The sequence below is a fragment of the Eschrichtius robustus genome, chromosome 13 (assembly GCF_028021215.1).
Source record: "Eschrichtius robustus isolate mEscRob2 chromosome 13, mEscRob2.pri, whole genome shotgun sequence".
NCBI lineage: Eukaryota > Metazoa > Chordata > Mammalia > Artiodactyla > Eschrichtiidae > Eschrichtius > Eschrichtius robustus.
This window is the reverse complement of record NC_090836.1, coordinates 12,010,129-12,033,968: the sequence shown is the minus strand read 5'-3', so window position 1 is coordinate 12,033,968 and position 23,840 is coordinate 12,010,129. Positions and strand designations below refer to the sequence as shown.

Below are 23,840 nucleotides of genomic sequence, written 5' to 3'. Positions count from 1 at the left end.
CTCCTGCAGAGGTGGGGAGCGGCAGTGGCTCACTGCAGGGACAAGGACACTGGCAACAGCAGTTTTGGGAAGCACTCATTGGCATGAGCCCTCCCAGAGGCACCATTAGCCCCACCAAACTGCCTGTAGGCTCCAGTGCTGGGTCATCTCAGGCCAAACAACCAACAGGAAAGGAACACAGCCCCACCCATCAGCAGACAAGCAGATTAAAGTTTTACTGAACTCTGCCCACCAGAGAGACACAACCCAGCCCCACCCACCACCAGCCCCTCCCATCAGGAAGCTTGCACAAGCCTCTTAGATAGCCTCATCCACCAGAGGGCAGACAGCAGAAGCAAGAAGAACTACAATCCTGCAGCCTGTGGAATGAAAACCACAATCACAGAAAGGTATACGAAATGAAATGGCAGAGGATTATGTCCCAGATGAAGGAAGAGGATAAAACCCCAGAAAAACAACTAACTGAAGTGGAGATAGGCAACCTTCTGGAAAAAGAATTCAGAATAATGATAGTGAAGATGATCAAGGACTTCAGGAAGAGAATGGAGGCAAGGATCAAGAAGATGCAAGAAATGTTTAACAAAGACCTGTAAGAACTAAAGAAGAAACAAACAGAGATGAACAATACAATAACTGAAATGAAAAATACACTAGAAGGAATCAACAGCAGAATAACTGAGGCAGAAGAACAGACACGTAACCTGGAAGACAGAATGGTGGAAATCACTGCCATGGAACAGAATAAAGAAAAAAGAATAAAGAGAAATGAAGACAATCTAAGAGACCTCTAGGACAACATTAAACGCACCAACGTTCTCATTATAGGGATTCCAGGAGAAGAAGAGAGACAGAAAGGACCTGAGAAAATATTTGAAGAGATTATAATTGAAAACTCCCCCTAACATGGTAAACAGTCACCCAAGTCCAAGAAGCACATAGAGTCCAAGGCAGGATAAACCCAAAGAGGAACACACCAAGACACATAGTAATCGAATTGGAAAAAATTAAAGACAAAGGAATAGTATTAAAAGTAACAAGGGAAAAACAACAAATAACATACAAGGGAACTCCCATAAGGTTATCAGCTGATTTCTCAGCACAAACTCTGCAGGCCAGAAGTGAGTGGCACGATATATTTAAAATGATGAAAGGGAAGAATCTACAATCAAGAACACTCTACCCAGGGCTTCCTTGGTGGAGCAGTGGTTGAGAATCTGCCTGCCAATGCAGGGGACACGGGTTCGAGCCCTGGTCTGGGAAGATCCCACATGCCGCGGAGCAACTAGGCCCGTGAGCCACAATTACTGAGCCTGCGCATCTGGAGCCTGTGCTCCGCAACAAGAGAGGCCGCGATAGTGAGAGGCCCGCGCACCGCGATGAAGAGTGGACCCCGCTTGCCACAACTAGAGAAAGCCCTTGCACAGAAACGAAGACCCAACACAGCCAAAAATAAAATAAATAAATAAATAAACCCAAAGTTAAAAAAAAAAAAAAAAGAACACTCTACCCAGCAAGGCTCTCATTCAGATTTGACAGAGAAATCAAAAGCTTTACAGAAAAGCAAAAGCTAAGAGAACTCCTCTAGGTGGGAAAGAGACCAGCAACATAAAACAACCTTCTACATATATAGACTGCTACATCAAAACCTCATGGGAACAGCAAACCTAAAAACTACAATAGGTACGCACTCAAAAAAGAAAAAGCAACCCAGACACAACACAATGGATGGTCATCAAACCACAAGAGAAGAGAACAAAAGAGGAAGGGAAGAAAAAGGACCTACAAAAACAAACCCAAAACAATTAAGAAAATGGTAATAGGAACACACATATTGAGAATTACCTTAAATGTAAATGGATTAAATGATCCAACCAAAAGACACAGACTGGCTGAATGGATACAAAAACAAGACCTGTATATATGCTGTCTACAAGAGACCCACTTCAGACCTAGGGACACATACAGACTGAAAGTAAGAGGATGGAAGAAGGCATTCCATGCAAATAGAAATCAAAAGAAAGCTGGAGTAGCAATACTCATTTCAGACAAAACAAACTTTAAAACAAAGACTGTTATAAGAGACAAAGAAGGACACTACATAATGATCAAGGGATCAATCTAAGAAGACATACCAATTGCACATACATATGCACCCAACATAGGACCACCTCGATATATAAGGCAAATACTAACAGCCATAGAGGGAGAAATCAACAGTAGCACAATAATACTGGGGAACTTTAACACCTCAGTTTCATCAATGGACAGAACATCCGGGCAGAAAATCAATAAGGAAACACAGGCCTTACATGACACATTAGACCAGATGGACTTAACTGATATTTATAGAGCTTTCCATCCAAAAGCAGCAGAATACACATTCTTCTCAAGTGCACACGGAACATTCTCCAGGACTGACCACACGCTGGGCCACAAAGGGAGCCTCGGTAAATTTAAGAAAACTGAAATCATATCAAGCATCTTTTTTGATGACAATGCTATGAGATTAGAAAAACAAACTCCAAGAAAAAAACTGTAAAGAACACAAACGTGTGGAGGCTAAACAATATGCTACTAAACAACCACTGGATCACTGAAGAAATCAGAGAGGAAATCAAGAAGTACCTAGAGACAAATGAAAATGAAAGCACAATGACCCAAAACCTGTGGAATATGACAAAGGCATTTCTAAGAGGGAAGTTTAAAGAAATACAATCTTACCTCAGGAAACAAGAGAAATCCCAAATAAACAACCTAACCCTACACCTAAAGCAACCAGACAAAGAACAAACAAAACCTAAAGTTAGTAGAAGAAAAGAAATCATAATGATCAGAGCAGAAATAAATGAAATAGAGACAAGCAAAGATAAATGAAACTAAAAGCTGGTTCTTTGAAAAGATAAACAAAATTGATAAACCTTTAGCCAGACTCATTAAGAAAAAAAGAGAGATCACTCAAATTAATAAAATTAGAAATGAAAAAGGAGAAGTTACAACTGACACCACAGGAATACAATGGATCATAAGAGACTACTACAAGCAACTGTATGCCAATAAAATGGACAACCTGGAAGAAATGGACAAATTCTTAGAAAGGTACAGTCTCCCAAGACTGAACCAGGAAGAAACAGAAAATATGAACAGGCCAATCACAAGCACTGAAACTGAAACTGTGATTTAAAAACTCCCAACAAACAAAAGTCCAGGAACTGATGGCTTCACAGTTGAATTCTATCAAACATTTAGAGAAGAGCTAACTGCTATCCTTCTGAAAATGTTCCAAAAAAATTGCAGAGGAAAGAAAGAGAACTCCCAAACTCATTCTATGAGGCCACCATCACCCTGATACAAAAACCAGACAAAGATACCACAAGAAAAGAAAATTACAGGCCAATATCACTGATGAATATAGATGCAAAAATCCTAAACCAAATACTAGCAATCAGAACCCAACAATACATTAAAAGGACCATACATCACGATCAAGTGGGGTTTATCCAAGGATGCAAGGATTTTTCAATATTTGCAAATCAATCAGTGTGATACACCACATCAACAAACTGAAGAATAAAAACCATATGATCATCTCAGTAGATGCAGAAAAAGCTTTTGACAAAATTCAACACCAATTTATGATAAAAACTCTCCAGAAAGTGGGCATAGAGGGAATAAACCTCAACATAATAAAGGCCATATACAACAAACCTACAGCTAACATCTTACCCAACGGTGAAAAGCTAAAAGTATTTCCTCTAAGATCAGGAACAAGACAAGGATGTCCACTCTCACCACTTTTATTCAACATAGTTTTGGAAGTCCTAGCCACAGCAATCAGAGAAGAAAAAGAAATAAAAGGAATCCAAATTGGAAAAGAAGAAGTTAAACTGCCACTGTTTGCAGATGACACTATACGTAGAAAATCCCAAAGATGCCACCGGACAACTATTAGAACTCATCAATGAATTTGGTAAAGTTGCAGGTTACAGAATTAATACACAGAAATATGTTGCATTTCTATACACTAACAACAAAAGATCAGAAAGAGAAATTCAAGAAACAATCCCACTTACCATCACATCAAAAAGAATAAAATATCTAGGAATAAACCTATCAAAGGAGACAAAAGACCTGTACTCCAAAAACTGTAAGACACTGATGAAAGAAATCGAAGACGACACAAACAGATGGGAAGATACACCATGTTCTTGGATTGGAAGAGTCAATATTGTCAAAACGAGTATAGTACCCAAGGCAATCTAGAGATTCAGTGCAATCCCTATCAAATTACCAATGACATTTTTCACAGAACTAGAACAAAAAAATCTTAAAATTTGTATGGAGACCCAAAAGACCCCAATAGCCAAAGCAATCTTGAGAAAGAAAAACAGAGCTGGAGGAATCAGGCTTCCTGACTTCAGACTACACTACAAAGCTATAGTCATCAAAGCAGTATGGTACTGGCACAAAAATAGAAATATAGATCAATGGAACAGGATAGAAAGCCCAGAAATAAACCCACACACCTATGGTCAATTAATCTATGACAAAGGAGGTAAGACTATACAACAGAGGAAAGACAGTCTCTTCAAGTGCTGGGAAAACTGGACAGCTGCATGTAAAAAAATGAAATTAGAACATTCTTTAACACCATACACAAAAATAAGCTCAAAATGGATTAAAGACCTAAATGTGAGACCAGACACTATAAAACTCCTAGAGGAGAACATAGGCAGAACACTCAGACATAAATCATAGCAATATCTTTTTCAATCTGTCTCCCAGAGTAATGGAAATAAAACCAAAAATAAACAAATGGGACCTAATTAAACTCAAAAGCTTTTGCACAGCAAAGGAAACCGTAACCACAATGAAAAGACAAGCCACAGAAGGGGAGAAAATATTTGCAAATGATGTGACTGACAAGGGATTAGTCTCCAAAATATACAAACAGCTCATGTGGCTTAATGTCATCAAAACAAACAACCCAATCAAAAAATGGGCAGAAGACCTAAATAGACATTTCTCCAAAGAAGACATACAGATGGCCAAGAAGCACATGAAAAGATGTTCAACATTGCTAATTATTAGAGAAATGTAAATCAAAACTACAATGAGACATCACCTCACACCAGTCAAAATGGCTATCACCAAAAAAATCCACAAACAACAAATGCTGGAGAGGGTGTGGAGAGAAGGGAACTCTGTTACACTGTTGGTGGGAATGTAAACTGGTACAGCCACTATGGAGAACAGTATGAAGGTGCCTTAGAAAACGAAAAATAGGGCTACCATATGATCCCGCAATCCCACTCCTGGGCATATATCTGGAGAAAAACATAGTCCGAAAGGATACATGTACCCCAATGTTCACTGCAGCACTGTTTACAATAGTCAAGATATGGAAGGAACCTAAATTTCCATCGACAGAGGAATGGATAATTAAGCTGTGGTACATATATACAATGGAATATTACTCAGCCATTAAAAAGAATGAAATAATGCCGTTTGCAGCAACATGGGTGGACCTAGAGATGGTCATACTGAGTGAAGTAAGTCACACAGAGAAAGAGAAATATCACACGATATCTCTTATATGCATAATCTAAAAAGAAATGACACAAATGAACTTATTTACAAAACAGAAACAGACTCACATTCTTAGAGAATGAACTTACTGTTACTGGGGGGTGGGGGAAGCGTGGAGGAAAGGGATAGTTAGGGAGTGTGGGATTGACATGTACACACTGCTATAATTAAAATGGATAGCCAACAGGGACCTACTGTATAACACAGGGAACTCTGCTCAATATTATGTAACAATCTAAATGGGAAAAAAATTTGAAAAAGAATTGATACGTGTATATGTATAACTGAATCACTTTGCTGTACACCTGAAACTACCATGACATTGTTAATAAATACTCCAATATAAAATAAAAAGTTAAAAAAAAGAAGATGTAAAAAATTTAGAACTGTGTCTGGTACATAGGTAAGTGTTATCAACACAGTTGCTTTTATTATTATTAAGTAGTAGTATTATTGAAAGTTTAAAAAAATAATAACTTACATAGTCACAGATGGAGAGCAGTATGACAGGGAGAGTTACAGAACCCAACCTAATGACATTCAGTAACATCGTTTCCCCTTCTCATACAGCTTAAGAACTTTTAAGTAGATTGAGACACATACTTCCATTTGCCTATATCATCCCAGACAAAATTCCTATGGTCCAATGCTCTAAAAGCAAATCTAAAACAATTTCTCTCAAGACATTCAGATAGCACCTTACTAAATAGTAAGCTTAAATCTTTCTATGGAGCAATGGAAAGAATAAGTAAATAAAACAATAAAGTACATGAAATAATTAATACTTTCAAAGATCCTTGGGTTAGCCATCAACAAAACGATTTAACTGTGGCTTACTTAAACTGAAAAATTTTACAAGCATCTCAGGGACAGAAAAATATTTTCCACAGCCTTAAAAGCAGAAACAATTTTTAAACCTATTTCAGGTTTGTTTGTACATGCTTACTTTTCTCAGAAGGTCTTTCATCTTCATGTATTACTTGCTCTTCTTCCTCAGGTTTGCTGTCCTTTTCATTATTTTCTACTTCTTCTGTAACAAAAATAGAAAAGGAAATTTTCTTCCATCAGAATTTGTAACAGTTCATTATAATTTATACTTTTGGTGTAATTATCCAGTTGATAATGTTTTAGGAAATCAGAGCCTCAAAATGTAAAATATTGGGAATAAAAAGGGAGCATGAACTGGTGGAAATAAGTGGACAAGTCTAGTTTTAAATGTTTCTGCAAGTTCATAATAAACTCTTAACATGGAAAAAAATTAAATAATATAGATTTTAAAACAAAGAATCTTAGTAATTTACTGTCATCAACAGATTAATAAAATGTGAAAACAACTACTACAAAGCCTTCAGACTCCTTTACATTCAATTATTAAAACTAAAACAGTAGTTGTGGCAATTACAAAAAAAATTATAAATTACTGGCGAACTCAGAACACCTAATATTTTGACCAGACAGGTTGAATCATTAGGTTACTTTAACGGTTACGGATAGGGAAAAGCTATCCTAAAGATAATAAAAGTTTTACTTAAAAGTAATAGCTACTTTGATAACCAGTGCCAACAACTAACTTAGCTCGGTGCTTGACATATATTAGTTCATATCCCCCAAAAAATCCTACACTATAAACAGTATTTTTGCCATCATATATATAGATGAGGAAAGTAACGTTCAGAAAGGTTAAGTAATTTTCACAAAAGGCACATAAAATCTAACAACTAAAGAGTGCTACCAAAAAATATTGCTAAAAATAGCCATACAATTGCATTGTTACAACAAATAAAATTCCAGAGGCACCAGAAATGGCCTTTGGTCAATCAATCTATAGCTCCTCAACTAACTTAATCATTTAGGGGAGAAGAACAAGTCACTAACATGTTTGGGTTTCTATTTTTCCCCCTTACATCCTTGCAAGTGGCTCCCTTGCAGCTTCAATAAAGCATGCCGTATTTCATCATATTCTACAACCACAATTAAATAAACAATCATGGGTATATAGAACTATATAAAGATTTTGATATGGCATCTCTGCTCCAAACACCAGGGTTTTAATTTCAACAGCCCTGATGGTAGAAGTCAAGGTTAAAAAAACTTAAAAGAATTTTTAGGTGAAAATAGGCAGAGACTAGGATCATTGATGAACCTATTACAATGTTTTTCACACTAAGATAAACAATAAAGCTGTAAAACGTGAACATAGTAATACAAAAGAAGGACGTTTACACAGTACATATAAAGATTACTGAGACTATTTTTAAACTTTAACATAAATGAATATTAAAAAATTAACTTTCCAATTACCACCCTATGCTCATTAAGAAATTTTTTTAAGATCTCATCCCTCAACCCCAGTTCAATGAAATGAAAGTTTGTTTCGCTCCCCTGTAGACTGCACACTCATTACATAGCATTTTTTCCTATATATACTTTTCCAAGTTTTCCTGCCTTTAATACTGAGGATGGTGACTCCTATAGTTTCCTAGTTTCCAGAAACACAGAGTAATTGGGTTGCTTAAGATGAAGGTTTACTTAGTCTTTATTTAGCAAACCATCCTTCCACCCAAAGAACAAAATTAGCCCTGGCTCCAATTAGGGTTACTTCAAGCCAGATCAGAAAACAGCAAAGCAAACTGGCCTGGTTTGGTCTGCCTCTTTTATGCATGTTAGCTCCCTCTCCTCCCACAGATATGTCAAGCTTAGCTCGCAATTCCTTCATTCTATTCAAACAACTCCTCTTATCATCAAATTCCCATTTTCCAGGTATGTTTAGAAGATATGACTGGATTCTCAATACTTAAAACACTCATTAGGAGTTTGAAATAGACAAACAGAATTAAAATTTAGGCTCGAGTTTTATATAATAAAGAAGTTGGGATTTAAAAAAATGGTACTAACAGAGTCTACAGAAGGGAGTAAGGCCCTATATTTCTTTAATTTTTTTGTTGTTGTTGTTCACAAAGCCCGTAGAGAATCTAAGTGAACCTCCATCAACTCAGAGTAATAATCAGAGGCTCATGTACACAGTGTTATGTATAATTTCAAGTAGTTTCTGGAACTCCTAAAACTCATCCAAATACTTGGGTTAAGACTGTCTTTTTTAGAATCTGTCTTCATTCACAGTTTCTGCTATAATTCCTCCCATCTTGAGTATAGCCTCATATATTGGCATACATTCACAAACAGTTCTATCTTTCCTTTCAACCAGCCTAGACAGTAAGCTCCTTAAGAGCATGTACCAAACCTTGTAATTTTGGTAACCCTTAGAACTTTGGGGAAGAGCTGAGACAAAGTAGATATTTAATATCTTTCTAATGACTGTTATCTTTAATAAAATTCATTAAATGAAGGTGGAAAAACTGTATTGTAGAGGTTCAGAAGACAGAATTTACATTAGGGGTTAGTTTCCCATTTTCAGAATTACATAGAACTTTATTCCAAGAAAATACGGACGAAACCGTTGCCCTGGATCAGGGGTTGGCAAACATTTTCTGTAAATGGCCAAAACGAAGTATTTTCGATCTTGTGGGCTCTATGGTCTTTGACACAACTACTCAATTCTGTCCTTACGGTGGGAATTGATGATAAACAATATGTAATATGTAAACAAATAGATGTGGCTATGTTCCAACAAACCTTTACTGACCAAAAACAGTTAAGGCCTATAGGTCACAGTTTGCCAATCCCCTGTCTTAGATTAATGGCTCTCTGAGAATACTTAAAACGAAAAACTCCTACAGACTAACTGAAGACAATATATCCATCAGAAAAAATGGGCAAAGAAGAGGAACAAGCAATTTATAGATAAGGAATACAAATGTAAGATTCTCAGTCTCACAAGAGCAATCAGAAAAATGTGGCATTACTGGCAATGTGACTTTTCCAGAAAACTTTTTAAAGCTTTATTTAACTAATACAAATCTCTAAATAGTATCTTCCACAGTAAGTTTTTGTACTCCCTTTTAAAGCAAAATTGGGGGGTAAGTTACATTTTATTATCTCCAATTCTTCTCCTCCCCTTCTCTCTGAAACTCAATTATCAACTAGGCTTTCAACTGCACTGCCCCCTGTCAAGGTCATAAATGATCTCCGGGTCATTAAATATTTCTCTTCCATCTTAACTGAACAAACAGCTGCATCTGATACACAAATAGAGTTACTCCTTCCTCCTCAAAACATTCTTTACTTGACTTCTTGACAAAATCTCCTAATTTTCTTTCTAGCTGAAGTTTTTTCTTGGTCTCCTTTGCTGGTTCTTCCTCATATCTTCAACCTCTAAATACGGGACTGCCAAAGACCTCAGTTCTCGGATCTCCTCTCACTGAGTTATACTCACTCTGAGGTGATTTCACCTCATCACTCAACTTTGACTAATGTCTATAATGGTATCTACCCCTAATTTTCTCTAGACAGTCCAAGCCTCTGCTCTAAAATCCAGACATATATCTAACTCAGGCAACAATCGTCATTTGAAACTGATCTTCCTCCCACACTCCCCTTTCCAAAAGTTGCTTCATCTTTGATCTCCCTCAACTCTGAAAAGAAAAATCTGCAACTTCTACAACAATGTACAGGAATACAAGATTCCATAAAGAAAATCCAAGTATGTAAGACACAGTTGAATATAAATGGGCTGAGATAATGAAGAATTTTAGCTGAACACATTAAATAGTGAAAACAAAATATCAATAAATTTTAATTATCTAAACCATGGCAATTCTACCACTATTAACCTAAAGCAAAATTAGACAGAAACCTTAAATTCTATTCCCATGCAATTATCCTCATTAGCATTTATGTTCATCTGATTTATCTTAAGGATCCAATGAAAAGGGAAAAACAACCAGATATTTTTAAAATCTGAAATAATATTTGGAAGCAAAGTATGTCAGAGCTTAGGGTAAAATCTTATTTACTCTGAAACATTTTTCTCCTCAAAAATATTAAGAAAAAACAATGTTTAAAAAATTTTAAAAGCCAAGTAGAAAAGAGCTCTCCCTCTCATTTCTACATAAGAAACAAAATGAGAAGGGCCAAAGGGAAGAAAATAGAGAATGCAGTAGCCTGAAAGCTAAGGAGAATCTCAAGAGGGAGGAATTGTTATTAACAGGTCATCTAAATATGAGAGAATAAAGACAAATAAAGGATGCCCCTGGATTTAACAGCATGAGCATCAATGTCACTCCACTGAGAACAATTAGGGAAGAGGCTGGGAACGTGGAAATCACAATTCAATTAAGTTAAAGAGTAAACAGGAGGAGATGAAACTGTGCTAGCTTTGTTAACATAACTTGAAGAATGGCACTGAAAGAGAGGAAAGTTGGAACAGTAGTAGAGGAGAGTATAGGGTATGGAGAATACATGGAAGGTATAACTAATACGTGTACCTCCTCTGGTGTTGTTTGAATGTTCCCAAAGAGAAACCTTTATTTTCCTAGACTTCTTAAACAGACTATGATTTTAAACACTTAATGAGTATCAGGTATTATACAGTATTAAGCAACAATATGACAGTGTCCTCAGGCCTACTAAGGAATATCTGCAATAGTTTTTTAGGTCTTTCATCTATCTTTGTAAACCTGAAATAGCTTTTCTATTTGTTTTCAGATATCTTTCATTATTTTTTGCTGCTGCTCATATCCATCATAACTGCTATATTTAAAACAAATTTGCTAAAGTGTCTGAAATAATAGAGGTTTATGTTTTCCTACTAGTACAGCACATAAATGTTAGTACTCAGAGGGAAAAGCCAGACTTATAATCCTGTGTTCTGAAAACATTAAAAATTAGTTAAGAATAAAGAATCTGAAGAAAGTAATACCTCAGCAGATGAACAACAGCAAATATGACATGTAACAGATTCTACTACCATATAAACAGAACAGAGAACAGTTTAAGAACCAATGAAGAAACCATACTTCAACTTACAATACACAAAATCTCCTTTGGGTCAGGGGACAGAAAATGAAAGTTCAGTTACCAGCTAAGAAATTAAATCTATCACTAAACCTACTCTAACAGCATACAATCAAATAAAAGTCTAAAAGTAAAATAAAAATAAACCGAACTCTGAATTTTCAAAGTATACAATAGGGATGGCTTAATATTCATCTTTCTGCATTTAACAGCACTGGGTGGGAGGGATGGTCTCCAATCTCCAAGATTCTGACATAAAGGTAAAATGTATAAACTCATTAAATAATTAAGCTTCAATTTGCTATGACTTTCTTATACACACTACCAAAAGATTTTTTTAAGGACTTACCCCAATATTACTCTCTATAGTCTTACTGAAAAATGAGTGAAGTTCTCCTTAAACATTGTTATTTATTACCTTTCCAAGATGTAAATTTCATCGTGTCATTCTTCTCTGCTTGAAATCATTCAATGGTTCCCCGGTGTTAGTATGTTTTAGCATTGTAAGCAAGGTCCTCCGTAACACTCTTCTCTTATATTACCAATTAATTAATTCTACAAACATTTACTGAGCACTAACTGTGACCCAAGCATTATTTTGGCCTGATTATGATGGCTCAAAGCAGGGGTGATAGCAGTGAAGATGGTATGAAGAGACTATATTCTAGATCTATTCTGAAAGTAGCACCAACAGGATTTCCTGACAGATTGGATATGGACTATGAACGAAAAAAATAAGAATGGCTCCAAGATTTCTGGCCTGAGCAAGTAGTATGGAGCTGCAATTAAAAGGGATTATCTTCATTAAAACCCTATGTTACACAGAGAGTGAAAGGAAAGTGCTTCCCTGAATACATCTATATTCTCATAAAGTTACTCTCCTCTAAACTCCCAGCATACCAATTTAACATTACTACTGTATTCACAACCATGTATTTAATGGCTTGCAATTTAATTCTTGTCAGAATCCTCAGGGCAAGTAATAAACTTTATCTTTAAATCCCCAAGCCAAGAAGAGCTTGGCCTTTCTATATATACAGGTTTAATAAATGAATGAATGCTGCTTGGAAATGAAGTCATTTTTTAATAAGAAAAAGTTTCTATCTCCAAAAGTGGGTCTGATATATTGGGGGGGGGGGGGTGGGCAGGGAATCCTCTGTGTCTTCTAGGCTTTTTTTCTTTGAACAAACTAAAAACCAGATGTTGTGTTTCTTATTACAAGGTCATTCCACTCACAGGGCTCTAAGGCTAAGAGAATGTGACACTATGGGAACATAAAGGTATTCACACCAGTCTGAAAGTAACTGAGAAAGTTTCACATAGGAATGATGTTTGAGTTTGACCATGAAAGCAAAGTAGGATTTTTCTCATTCGCTCTTTTTTCTCTAGTAATAATAAAAGAGATGGAAAAGACAAGCATTGACCAAATCATGAAATTTATATAGCTTTTATACAAGGAGTCTGAAATTACCCTAAAAGTACTGGGTTGGCCAAAAAGTTTGTTCAGTTCTAAGTATAAATAAAGGACACATTTTTCATTTTCACCAATAATTTTATTGAACAGTGTATTCACTAACCAAACTAACTTTTTGGCCAACCCAATAATAGTGATCTAATGAAAGAGAGGAACACAATCAAAGAAAAGAGATTTAAGTTATTGAGAGATCATTCAGAAAATGAGGGGAATACGTTAGGTAGAATCAAGAAGGCTTAGGAAGCAAATGGATAAAGTCTTTATCAAACATATAATTAGACCTCTAGGTTTTTGGCTTCCAGCAATGGTGGTGCCATTCCTTGGACAAAGAATATTAAAAGAATCAGATTTCAACTGGAAAATTAATTGTAAAATGGCATTTGTTACACTTGAAGCAAATAAACTAGTAGGCTTTTAGATTCAAAGTTATTTGGTTGCTAAGCGATAGCATGAACAATTGCTAGGATTTTGATCAATTATGTACTGGAAATTGTTATATCATGGTGTTATACTGGTCCATCTTATATCTATTCCCAGTCTATAAGTCCCTTACGGGCAAGTGCAAAATTTTCTACTTATTTTATCTCCCTTCTCAGCACTTACACAATGCTGCTCTCAGAGTGGTTCTCTGTAATTCTAAATTCTGTGAAGTTAAGAACCTATGAAGTTAAGAGATCATTCTAGTTACCATCATTCTCAACTTTCTCTGTAACTAAAAGAAATTTAAACTTTAAGAGAATGTTTTACTAAGCAGTTTATCAAAGCTAATCAAAATCTTTAGAATTTAAATAATATGCTAACCTGGAGAGCATGTCTCATTTTGTGATACAACTTCAGACTCATCCTTTTCACCCGAAATATCCTCTTCGTCAGAGAGGACCAAAAAGGCTTCTTTTGGCAAACTCTCACTACTTTCTTGTTTAGATGGTGAACCAAAAGAACCTTCCATCTTTTCTTCCAAATCTGGATTTGTCTCATCAATTGGAAGGAGAGAAGCTTTAGAAAAGCAAGTAAGTTCATCTTCAGCAGGTGCAAGCTTTTCCAAAATAGGAATGATTTCATCTGTCTCCATAGAATCTGTATTTTCTAAGACATTCTCATTTTTGTCATCTTTTATAATATTTTCACTAATGGTTTCTGCAAGGTCTGCAGAATTTTCTTCTTCAGTCTTTTCACTTTGGTCAATCTCAATACTGCTAGATATAGCTTCCTCTCCAAGAGAAGATTCTGTGATAGCATCTTCTTCTACCTTCTTTTCAGGAGACACCTCTGAACAAATAATTGTATCATCTGTTTCTAGAGCTTCTGCATCAACATCAACATTACTATCAGCTTTATTTTTCTCATCAAATGGGAAAATTTGATCTAACTTTTCATCATCTCCACTTTTTTCAAGAAAATCATCACCTTTATTGCTACTAGGCTCTATACTATCAGTTTCAGGAACTGGTTCACAAACTGGTACAGAACTTGGTTCAACAGTGGGATCAAAGACTGACTCAGAAGTTGGTTCATCAGAAGTTGATTCATCAGAGGCTGGATCACCAGAGGCCGAATCACCAGAAGCTGGATCACCAGAAGGCAGATCACCAGAGGCTGGATCATCAGAGGCTAGTGATTCAAAAGCATGATCACCAGAGGCTGGATCATCAGATGCTGAATCACTGGAGACCAGTTCAGTGGAGACCGATTCACCAGGGACCGGTTCACCAGGGACTGGTTCCTTGGAGACCAGTTCATCAGAGACTGGCTCACTGGAGACCGGTTCACTGGAGACCATTTCACTGGAGACCAGTTCATCAGAGGCAAGATCACCAGAGACAGGATCAACAGAAGCAGGATCACCAGAGGTTACTGCTTCAGAGGCCAAGTCTCCAGAGGCAGAATCTCCAGATACCAGACCTCTAGCAGCTAGCGCACCAGAGGCTGTATCACCAGAAGATGGTTCAGCAGTCAGTTTAGAGGCTAGTTCAGGAGTTATATTATTAGGAGACAAAGGTTCACACTTTAAATCACCATCCTGCTTGTTTTTTACATTAACATTTAAGGTAGAGGGTGTTTCTTTCCATTCTGATTTACTTTTTTCAGGGTCAAAACAAAGCTCTTCAATGCCATTCACCTCTTCCTTGTCATTAATATAATCCATATTTTCCAAAGGTGAGGTTGGGTCCAAGTCTCCATTTTCATGGTTGCCATTTAATAGCTTGACATCAGTTTTCAATAGTTCCTCTTTGACCTTGTACACTGCTTCAAGTTGTTGACGATCACTCACTCGCATTGTTTTTCGAGCCTTAAAGACTTTTTTCTGAGGTTCTTCTATACTATCCATTTTGAATCTTTAAAAAGAGAAAGAGAAAGATAGAGTTTAACAATTGAAACCGAAGCCACCTAATTACAGACTTACTGCAAACTGATCTTCTAAGCAAGCAGCCCTTTATGTAATTTTGAAATAATTACATATAGAAAGCATAATGATCCTTGCTGTGTGTTAGTTTTCATATTTATTGAACTTATATAATATAAAATTGATAATAGATACAGTTCACAGGAGATCAATTACTAGGCAGTATTAGGAAAAAAGTGACTAATTTCTAGTTTTCATTCTCAGTAAGCTAATGGATTCACAGTGTCCGGAGGAGATAGCATTAAAAAAAATACATGAAATAAAAAAGTAGCTGTCAAAGGAAATATAAAAGTATGAAGAGAATGAAAGCAGTAGGGGAATGGGAGAGAGGTATAGAGATAAGGGGAAAAAAAGAAGGGAGAATTAAGGAACATAAGGAAAGATTACATTTGCAACCATGAATATCTAAATTAACAACTGTAAACACATTAATAAGAGGTTACTATCAAGACAGTGAAAAGACACAACAGAAGGAAATACAGTCGACCCTTGAACAACAGAGGTTTGAACTTCATGGGTCCTCTTAAACTTGGAATTTTTTCAATAAATACATACTACAGTACTACCTGAACCACAGTTGGTTTAATCTGTGGACGCGAAGGGACAACTATAAAGTTATACGAGGATTTTCAACTGTGCGGAGGGTCGGCCCCCCCTTAACCCCCACATTTTTCAAGGGTCAACTGTATTTATCATATATTTGCAAGTAATGTATCTGGTAAGAGACTTGCATCTGGAAAATACAGAATATAAAATATTGTTGCAGTTGAAAAATAACAACAAAAAAACCAATTTAAAAATGGGCAAAGGACTTGAACAGACATTCCTCTAAAAGATACACCAATAGCCAATAAGCAAGAAACATGAAAAGATGCTCAACATCATTTAGTCACCAGAGAAATGAAAATCAAAACAAAATGAGATAACAGCTCACACACACCAGGATGGCTATATCAAAGAAAATAATGAATGTTGGCAAGAATGTGGGCAAATTTAAACTCTCCTGCAATGGCAATGGGATTGTAAAATGGTGCAACTGCTTTGGGAAAACAGTCTGGCAGTTCCTCAACATGCTAAACATTAATCATTAATTGTTAATCTTTCCCTTTTTTTGTAAGTGTATGCATATAAAGCTATAAATTTCCCTCTAAGCACTGTTTTAGCTGCATCTTACATTTTAATGTGTCATATTTTTCACTGTTGTTCTATTAAAATATTTTCTAATTTCCATTGTGATTTCTTCTTTCATCTGTGAGTTATTTAAAAGTATGTTTCTTTAAAAGGTAATACACTATGACCATGTGAAGCTCATTAAAAAAATACAAGGTCAATTTCATATTAAAAAATCAAGCAATGTAAGATTTACGAGTGAGTCACGAAGCATTATAGCTTTATTTTAGGCCCAACCAAGATGTCCACTTGATAAAAATACATTACAGCCCTAAGCCCTAATTCCTCAAATTGTGACCTTATTTGAATAGGGTCTTCGCAGAGATAATCAAGTTAAAATACGGTCTTTAGGGTGGGCCCTAATTCTGTATGATCAGTGGCCGTATAAAAAGGGGAAAATCTGGACACAGACACACAGACACACACACACACACACACACACACACACACACACACGGGAGAACGCTGCATGAAAAATACAGCTGGGAGAGAGGTGTGGAACAGACCCTTCCTTGGCTTCCTCAGTGGGGGCATGGCCCTGTCAACACCTTGATTTCAGACTTCTAACTTCCAGAAATGTAAGACAATACATTTCTGTTATTTAAGAAAAAAAATTTTTTTCAAGCAGTGTGATTTACCACATAAACAGAATAGAGGATGAAAATAAACAACAGATCATCTCAACAGACACAGAACATTCATTCATTTGACAAAATTCAACACTGACTCATAATTAAACTCTCAGAAATCTAACAGAAGGAAACAACTCAAATCTAATAAAGATTATCTACAAAGAAAACTGCAGATATCATACTTAATGGTAAAATAAGACCAAAACTAAGATAAGGATATTCTCTATCATTGTTTCTGTGCTAACATCTGGTCAGTGCAGTAAGGCAAACAAAAGATTTGGTCCTAGAGAAAGACAATGTTGCCAGTCTATAGTGGAATAAAACAAACGTCCTTTAAGGACTAAGATATACGGAATCAAGAATATTAATTTTACATTGGATATTCACTTAACATCACCATTACCAGTAGGAATGATGTTAGGATATATAGTTGCTTTGGTTGGAGAAGGGAAAAAAGCAGCCTCGGAAGTCTGGGAACTTACCTAAGGCTCAAAGCTCAGTGTTGTTATAAACTGATTTGATGCTTATAGCTAAATCATGTTGGACATAAAACGACCTCACCATTCAAATTAGACAAGGTCACTGTGCAACCCAGCATCCCGTAAAATACTAAACATCTCCCTCTCTGACTAAATAAGTGATAGCTACACTTTTTTATCAATTGCAGCCTTATCCTCGCTGTAGTTTGTCCTCCCTATAGATAACAGTTACTGAGATACACAAGCATAGAATTGCCCCTGCTTTCTGACAGGACCTAATACAGAGTAAGGCTCTACTGCCTCAAACCACCACCACCCCCCCCCACCAAAACCCAACTATACTATAACTGAATCCTTTACCAGGTTTTTTTCTAACATCCTCCTACTGATATGCCTCGCTGTTTCCCCATGGTGAACATTCTCTCTCACTGCAACAAATAATAAACCCAACTTGTTCAATTACAGGTGTGTTCCTGGTGTTCCACTGTTCCTCTAGCTGAAAGGCATAAAACTATGGCCCAGCCTATTTGCTGGAGGCCAATAAAGCCTGAGAACCAACCATTTTGTCACAGTACTTCTAGACTGCGGTATAAAATCTGCATTCATTCTCTTACTTTAAGCGAATTACTTATATTTCTTGGTCTTTCTAGGTTTTTAATTTAAATTATGGAGCTGAGTGAAACTATTTACAGAAATTACCTTAAAATTGAGAAGAAACGTCAATGCAAAATTATCATAGGCACTATTTTAAGGGTTATTAACTGAAGCTAAAATTTAAACTTCAAAATTTTTCCCACCTACCATCCATTCGAAACTCACACTAACTGAAAAATTTTCTGCAAAGATACAATGCAAATTTTGTAGTCACTTTTCCTTGCTGACTCCAAACATACAAAAGGATTAAATTTACAGTACAAGGAGTATGGTTACCCTTTAAATATTTTCAAACACTGAACTGCAATTCTTTTGGACTTTGATCTCATAACAGCCACATTTCTCAACTACTATGCATAAGTGGCAGTTATTGCCAGCTGCATTAAAAGCAAACATTCCTCTTTTTTTAAAAAAAGTATATTTTCATAATTTTTAGTAATCCCATTAAGAACATGAACTCTGCAAACAGAAACATGGATTTGAATTCTAGCTCTCCGATATACTATGTGACAGAGGGCAAGTTACCTAGCATTTCAATGTTTAGTTTCAGCCACCTTAAAAAGGGAATATCAGTACCTGACACAGAGGTTGTAATAATGACTAAATGAGATTCTATACATTAAGCACCTAGAAGGTAGTAAGCACTCAATAAATGTTATTATCATAATTGTCTATGTATATTCAGAATGGTTTTAGGCATAAACTAGAGAATCTGAAACAAATTTCTCTTAAATACTTCTGGGATTTTGTATATGAATTAGAAAATGCAACATGCAAACATCACATTCAATGTTAATTGCCACCACCAAGTAACATTTAATAAAAATAAATGTTATCAAAGCAAGCTGGTTTTATCAACAAAACTGCCATTCAATTCTACACTAAAGGACTACCTATACAAAGAATTACAGAATAACTACCATCTATACCCACAAGGGTGCACACTACAGCCATTTACAAGATTTTTTATGGGTTCTAAGTATAATGAATAACAGACACAGCAATAAGGAAGTAGCATGAACAACCAGTTCAAACTAGTTCAGCCATATCTACGCAAACCAATCAACACTTAAGTTTTTAAAAATCTATTTTGCATGAGCAATGTATATTTAAGAAAGACACACATTAGAGAAGGGTGTGTTTACCTGAAAACAAGCCTCCATGACTGTATTACCGGGACAAAACATTTCTAAAGATCATTTTAAATACTATCATCTGGAACTGAGATGCCATTCACAAAACTATTTGACAAAAGAAATACTACTTTTTTAGGTGGCAACACTAGAATCATGAAGCTCTCACAAGACTGTAATTTATTTTCACAGGAAAAAGCATTTATATTTTACAGCAGAAAATGTCTGCCATATCTAGCAGTGAATGTGTAAAACGTGATGAACTACTTTCTCCTGAAAACATTTTTTCATGAGGAAGACAGTAAGAAAAAAGTGTTTTTGGGTCCTTACTCTATGTATTCAGATTCAAGAACTCTAGGGAAATACTATCACTGTAAAAAAAAAAAAAATCTTTTTCTACAGCATTAACAAGGATTTCACCTTTACTAAAGGAATTTATATTTAAATAACCAAGAAGGGTGTGTTAACCTGCAAATAAGTCTCTATGGCTTGGAATTTTTTTTTGAAATTTGTGTAAATTATTTTTAAGTAAAGCCCAATGAGCCTCTTCTTAAGTGAAACCATTATTTTCTTCTCTGCTTCATCCCCCTCCACCCACTCCTTTACACTCTTCATTCTAGCAAAGAGATTAAGCTATGAAACAACAAAGGGAAGTATTACCAAAAGCTGCAATGTCTTAGCCTACAATCTGCCTGCTCAAAAAGCTCAAGAATTTAAGTGGCTATTCAAGAGCTGGTCACAAGCTCAGCCAATCAGTAGCCAGCATTCTGATTCCTGCCCAGCAACAGGAGACAGACAATAAGGTCAGAAAAACATAGTTAAAACCTGGATTCACAACACTTCAGTGAGGTTCTTTGTCTGATAAAAGTAATCTAGAACATAATTGCATAAAATTCTAAGTCCATAAATATACATTAAATATACCATATAAATAAATTAAAATAAGATAAAAGGTATAAATCTTATTTATTTTCATTTAAAGAATGTTTCCAGAAATATAAATCCATTCCCTACCTGGGGAATGAGTCAAACATGGACAATGCATAACAAGAACATACTTTTCTACACAATGGGTTAGAATCTGCAAAATTCAAATGTAAATTTCTTTTTAAAATTCCATAGTCCTTAATGTTTATAAAACATTTATACTAAAAATCCAGCAAAACCTTAAATCCAAACAACTAACAAGATTATTTTCATACCCACCTACCTCTATTGTTACAGATTTCCAATTCCAAAAATTAATTGTGTTCTGGACCCAAAGGTTTACTATGGATAGCATTATAAATTGTTTTGTTGTCTACTGCACTTATTTAGTTTGATTCATCTAATGAAATTAAAATGTGATTCTTGATAACCTGTATTAAGTGTTGTAAGTACAATTACTACATTCTTTTCTCCTTAACTGCCCTTGGCAGCAGGTTACAAAAAGGTTATGAGCTCTCTCCCCTTTTGAAGAAATAAAGCAAATGTGTATATTACATAGTAAATACTCACGTAAATTGAAGGGAAATTTTTCCTATATTACATCATTCTACAGTCCTTTAAATGTAAAATTATAAAATAAAAATAGGAAATCTGTCATCAGAATTTTTTTTCTCAAATTTACTACCTATAAAATTTTCTTAGTAATAAACAAGTTTTTTAAATAAACCTCATTTTTTTTCTCCTTCAATTACAGATAAACCCTGTAATTTTTCAAACACACCCAAGAGGGAGCTTGCTGCAGCCATACTCTTAGTTTATATAATCTCCCCATAGGAAAAATAAATCAGCAGCTGCTTGAATGCTTCAGTCCTGTGAGAGAACTGAAATTCACTGTCTGATTGGCTCAAAGCCGTAGTTGCCTAAACCAATCAGACATCAGCAACACGTACCTTGCCCGGCAACAAGGGAAGCAGATGAGGGCAAGTGCTCTACCAAGAATCCAAACGGTGTGAAATTAAAGGTGAATGATGAAATTGACACATATTCGTAATATACCCCCAGATTCTTTGCTTCAATAACAGGTCTATGGTCGGGTTTTTCAGAGTAAATAAACAAGGATCTATACTACTGCTTTCCACGAACTGCCTTATCTAACAAAACAATAGTTAAGTACCAGGACTGTTGGGTCAAAACGCGCACACACACATAAAACACTATGTTAATTCAAAGTATGGATACTTGATGAAGTATATTTAAAAATAAAACTTTAGCAAAAATTTGCAAAATGTTAAGCAAAGCTATGTAAGTGGACTTGACACTTCTTTGACACAGTTACTCCAATTAAATGCATGCTGTTAACTGACATTAGTATAACATTATTCTGAATAATGGGATGCTGAAAATAATTTTTATTCAGATCTGAGTTTCTGTTAAATGGCTTAAATAAATATTAGTCAATAGGCTTGACTAATAATGGCTTACTCCTAAATAATCACTTTATGCTGAGGATTCCTAGCCTCTAGAGGCTCTGCTACTGAGTTCTTTAAGAATCCCATTGTCAGTTGAGAACTGTGTGATTTTACTTTGCACTCCTAAATTTTACTTGAGAATTCTGCAATAGTCCTGGAAATAAAACCATAAAGAATAATCAGTGTGTTCCACAGTAAATGTTAATAATCTGCGTACTGTTTACTGCCCATTAATGAAGACTGGTGAAACTGCTAGTGCAGTGATTCATCCTCTTGATACTTACCTGCTCAAATTTAGTATACAGACTTGCTAAATTTTTCTCTTAAATACTGGATATCTTGTCATCTCTGTCAATAATTATTTTTCTAAAACTGTAGTAAAACAAAATCACTGCTTCTGTTAAAATCCCCGCAAAGATTTTCATCTTGTTTCCAAACTTCTCTCTCCCAGCCACTCACAAAGCACTGGCAATATTTACTTGAGGATCCAGAGTCCCTTATAGTTCACAATTCTTCATTTCTACTATGCTATGGTTCTTCTCTCACATGCATAAAAACACTGTCAATGGCTATTCCTACCACACTTTAAAAAACGTTAATTGGTGAAATCTGTTCCTTACCTAATACCCACAAATTCAGTAAAGTATTGAATGTTCATAATATTTGACACAACAAATAACCCCTTCTGCCTGTCATCAAGCTAATGATATAAAAATATGTAATGGAATATCCCCTAGGAAACAGGGAGTTTGCTTTACCAACAATTCCTTGGACACAGCAGGAGCAAATCAATCTTGGTTATGCACATTAAACCAGAATGGTCACTACAGTCTAACTTGTTGCATTCACTGATATTGATCTTTTGAGAAATTCTAAGGTAGTCTACATGAAAAAATGCAAGATACCTTAAAATCACTTCTCCAAGTGCATTCTGGGGATCATTCTGTTATACAGGCAAAGTCAAATTAATTGACCTGATCCAACAAATGCAATTTTAGAACACACTTACCAAATTACACCCCCTTAGAAAATTAGCCAGTTATCCATCAGAGCCCTACCCACTAGCTTATCCCACTCACCAAATTCCACCAGCAATGAGTAAAGTTACAGAAGGCCATGTATTTTATTTCCTCAGGAATTTAAGAACCACTTGTCCAAAATTTTTCACACTTTACCTGGGTGAATTAAAACACTCAGAATGATTTAGGACAAGTTGAAAGATGTAAATCCTTCAAATGCCAGGAAATAGCTCTTACTTTGCTTATTGACCCAACCTAAGGAGAAAGAATGGAGAGCTTGCTTTCTGTGTCGGTCAGCTTTCACTAGGTGATAATGCAGTATGAAAAAAAAATCTTTATTGGCTAATAACTAAGATTCGTCTTCATTCGAAGTCATAGGCTGAAGGAGCAGCAACTGTTCCCCCACCCCCTGCAATTCCAGGTCTTGTGGCAGAGAAAAAATCCACAATGACAGAACCATACAGTACACAATGGTTTCGAAGCTTTTTCTTAGACATAGTACACACTACTTTCACTCACATTCCATTGGCTAAAGCCAAGTTAGACATTAAGAGGGTAGAGAAGAAAAAACCTCTCACGGGGAAAGATTTCACGTCACATGGCGAAAGGCAGGGATATATAATCTTACCGGGACAAGAGTAACAGTGAACTATATAACCCACCACACCTCAAAAATACATAATTATAAAATCTTAGCACAACAAAGATTTCTAAACTAACAAAACTGAATCTACACCACGTTCCAGCATTACCGTAACAGTTGTCATAGGATAAATCACCCAAACTCTCTAGATCTCACGTCGCTCAACTGTAAAACTGAGGTTAGACCAGATGGTTGCTAAGTTTGGTTCTAGCTCAAATTTTGTATTATTTTACTAATGTCTAGCTATACTGATGCTCTTTTATAATTAATTTCTCACTATGAAATACAGTGAACATGCAAGATATAAAGTCTGATATAATGAACGTATGGGTACCCA

The 23,840-nt window shown here is 35.8% G+C and overlaps 1 protein-coding gene across 3 annotated transcripts in view; it reads right to left on the bottom strand.

Annotated features, from left to right (window-relative positions):
- Window positions 1-23,840, bottom strand: part of ATF7IP (activating transcription factor 7 interacting protein) — a 117,719-nt gene that overhangs the window by 53,162 nt on the left and 40,717 nt on the right. For all 3 annotated transcript variants that reach the window (XM_068560141.1, XM_068560140.1, XM_068560142.1), the window contains exons 2-3: window positions 13,775-15,309; window positions 6,533-6,616 (exon numbers count right to left, since the gene is read on the bottom strand). In XM_068560141.1, coding sequence (XP_068416242.1) covers window positions 6,533-6,616; window positions 13,775-15,302 — 1,612 coding nt within the window. In that variant the 5' untranslated portion in view covers window positions 15,303-15,309. The remainder of the gene's footprint in view (window positions 1-6,532; window positions 6,617-13,774; window positions 15,310-23,840) is intronic.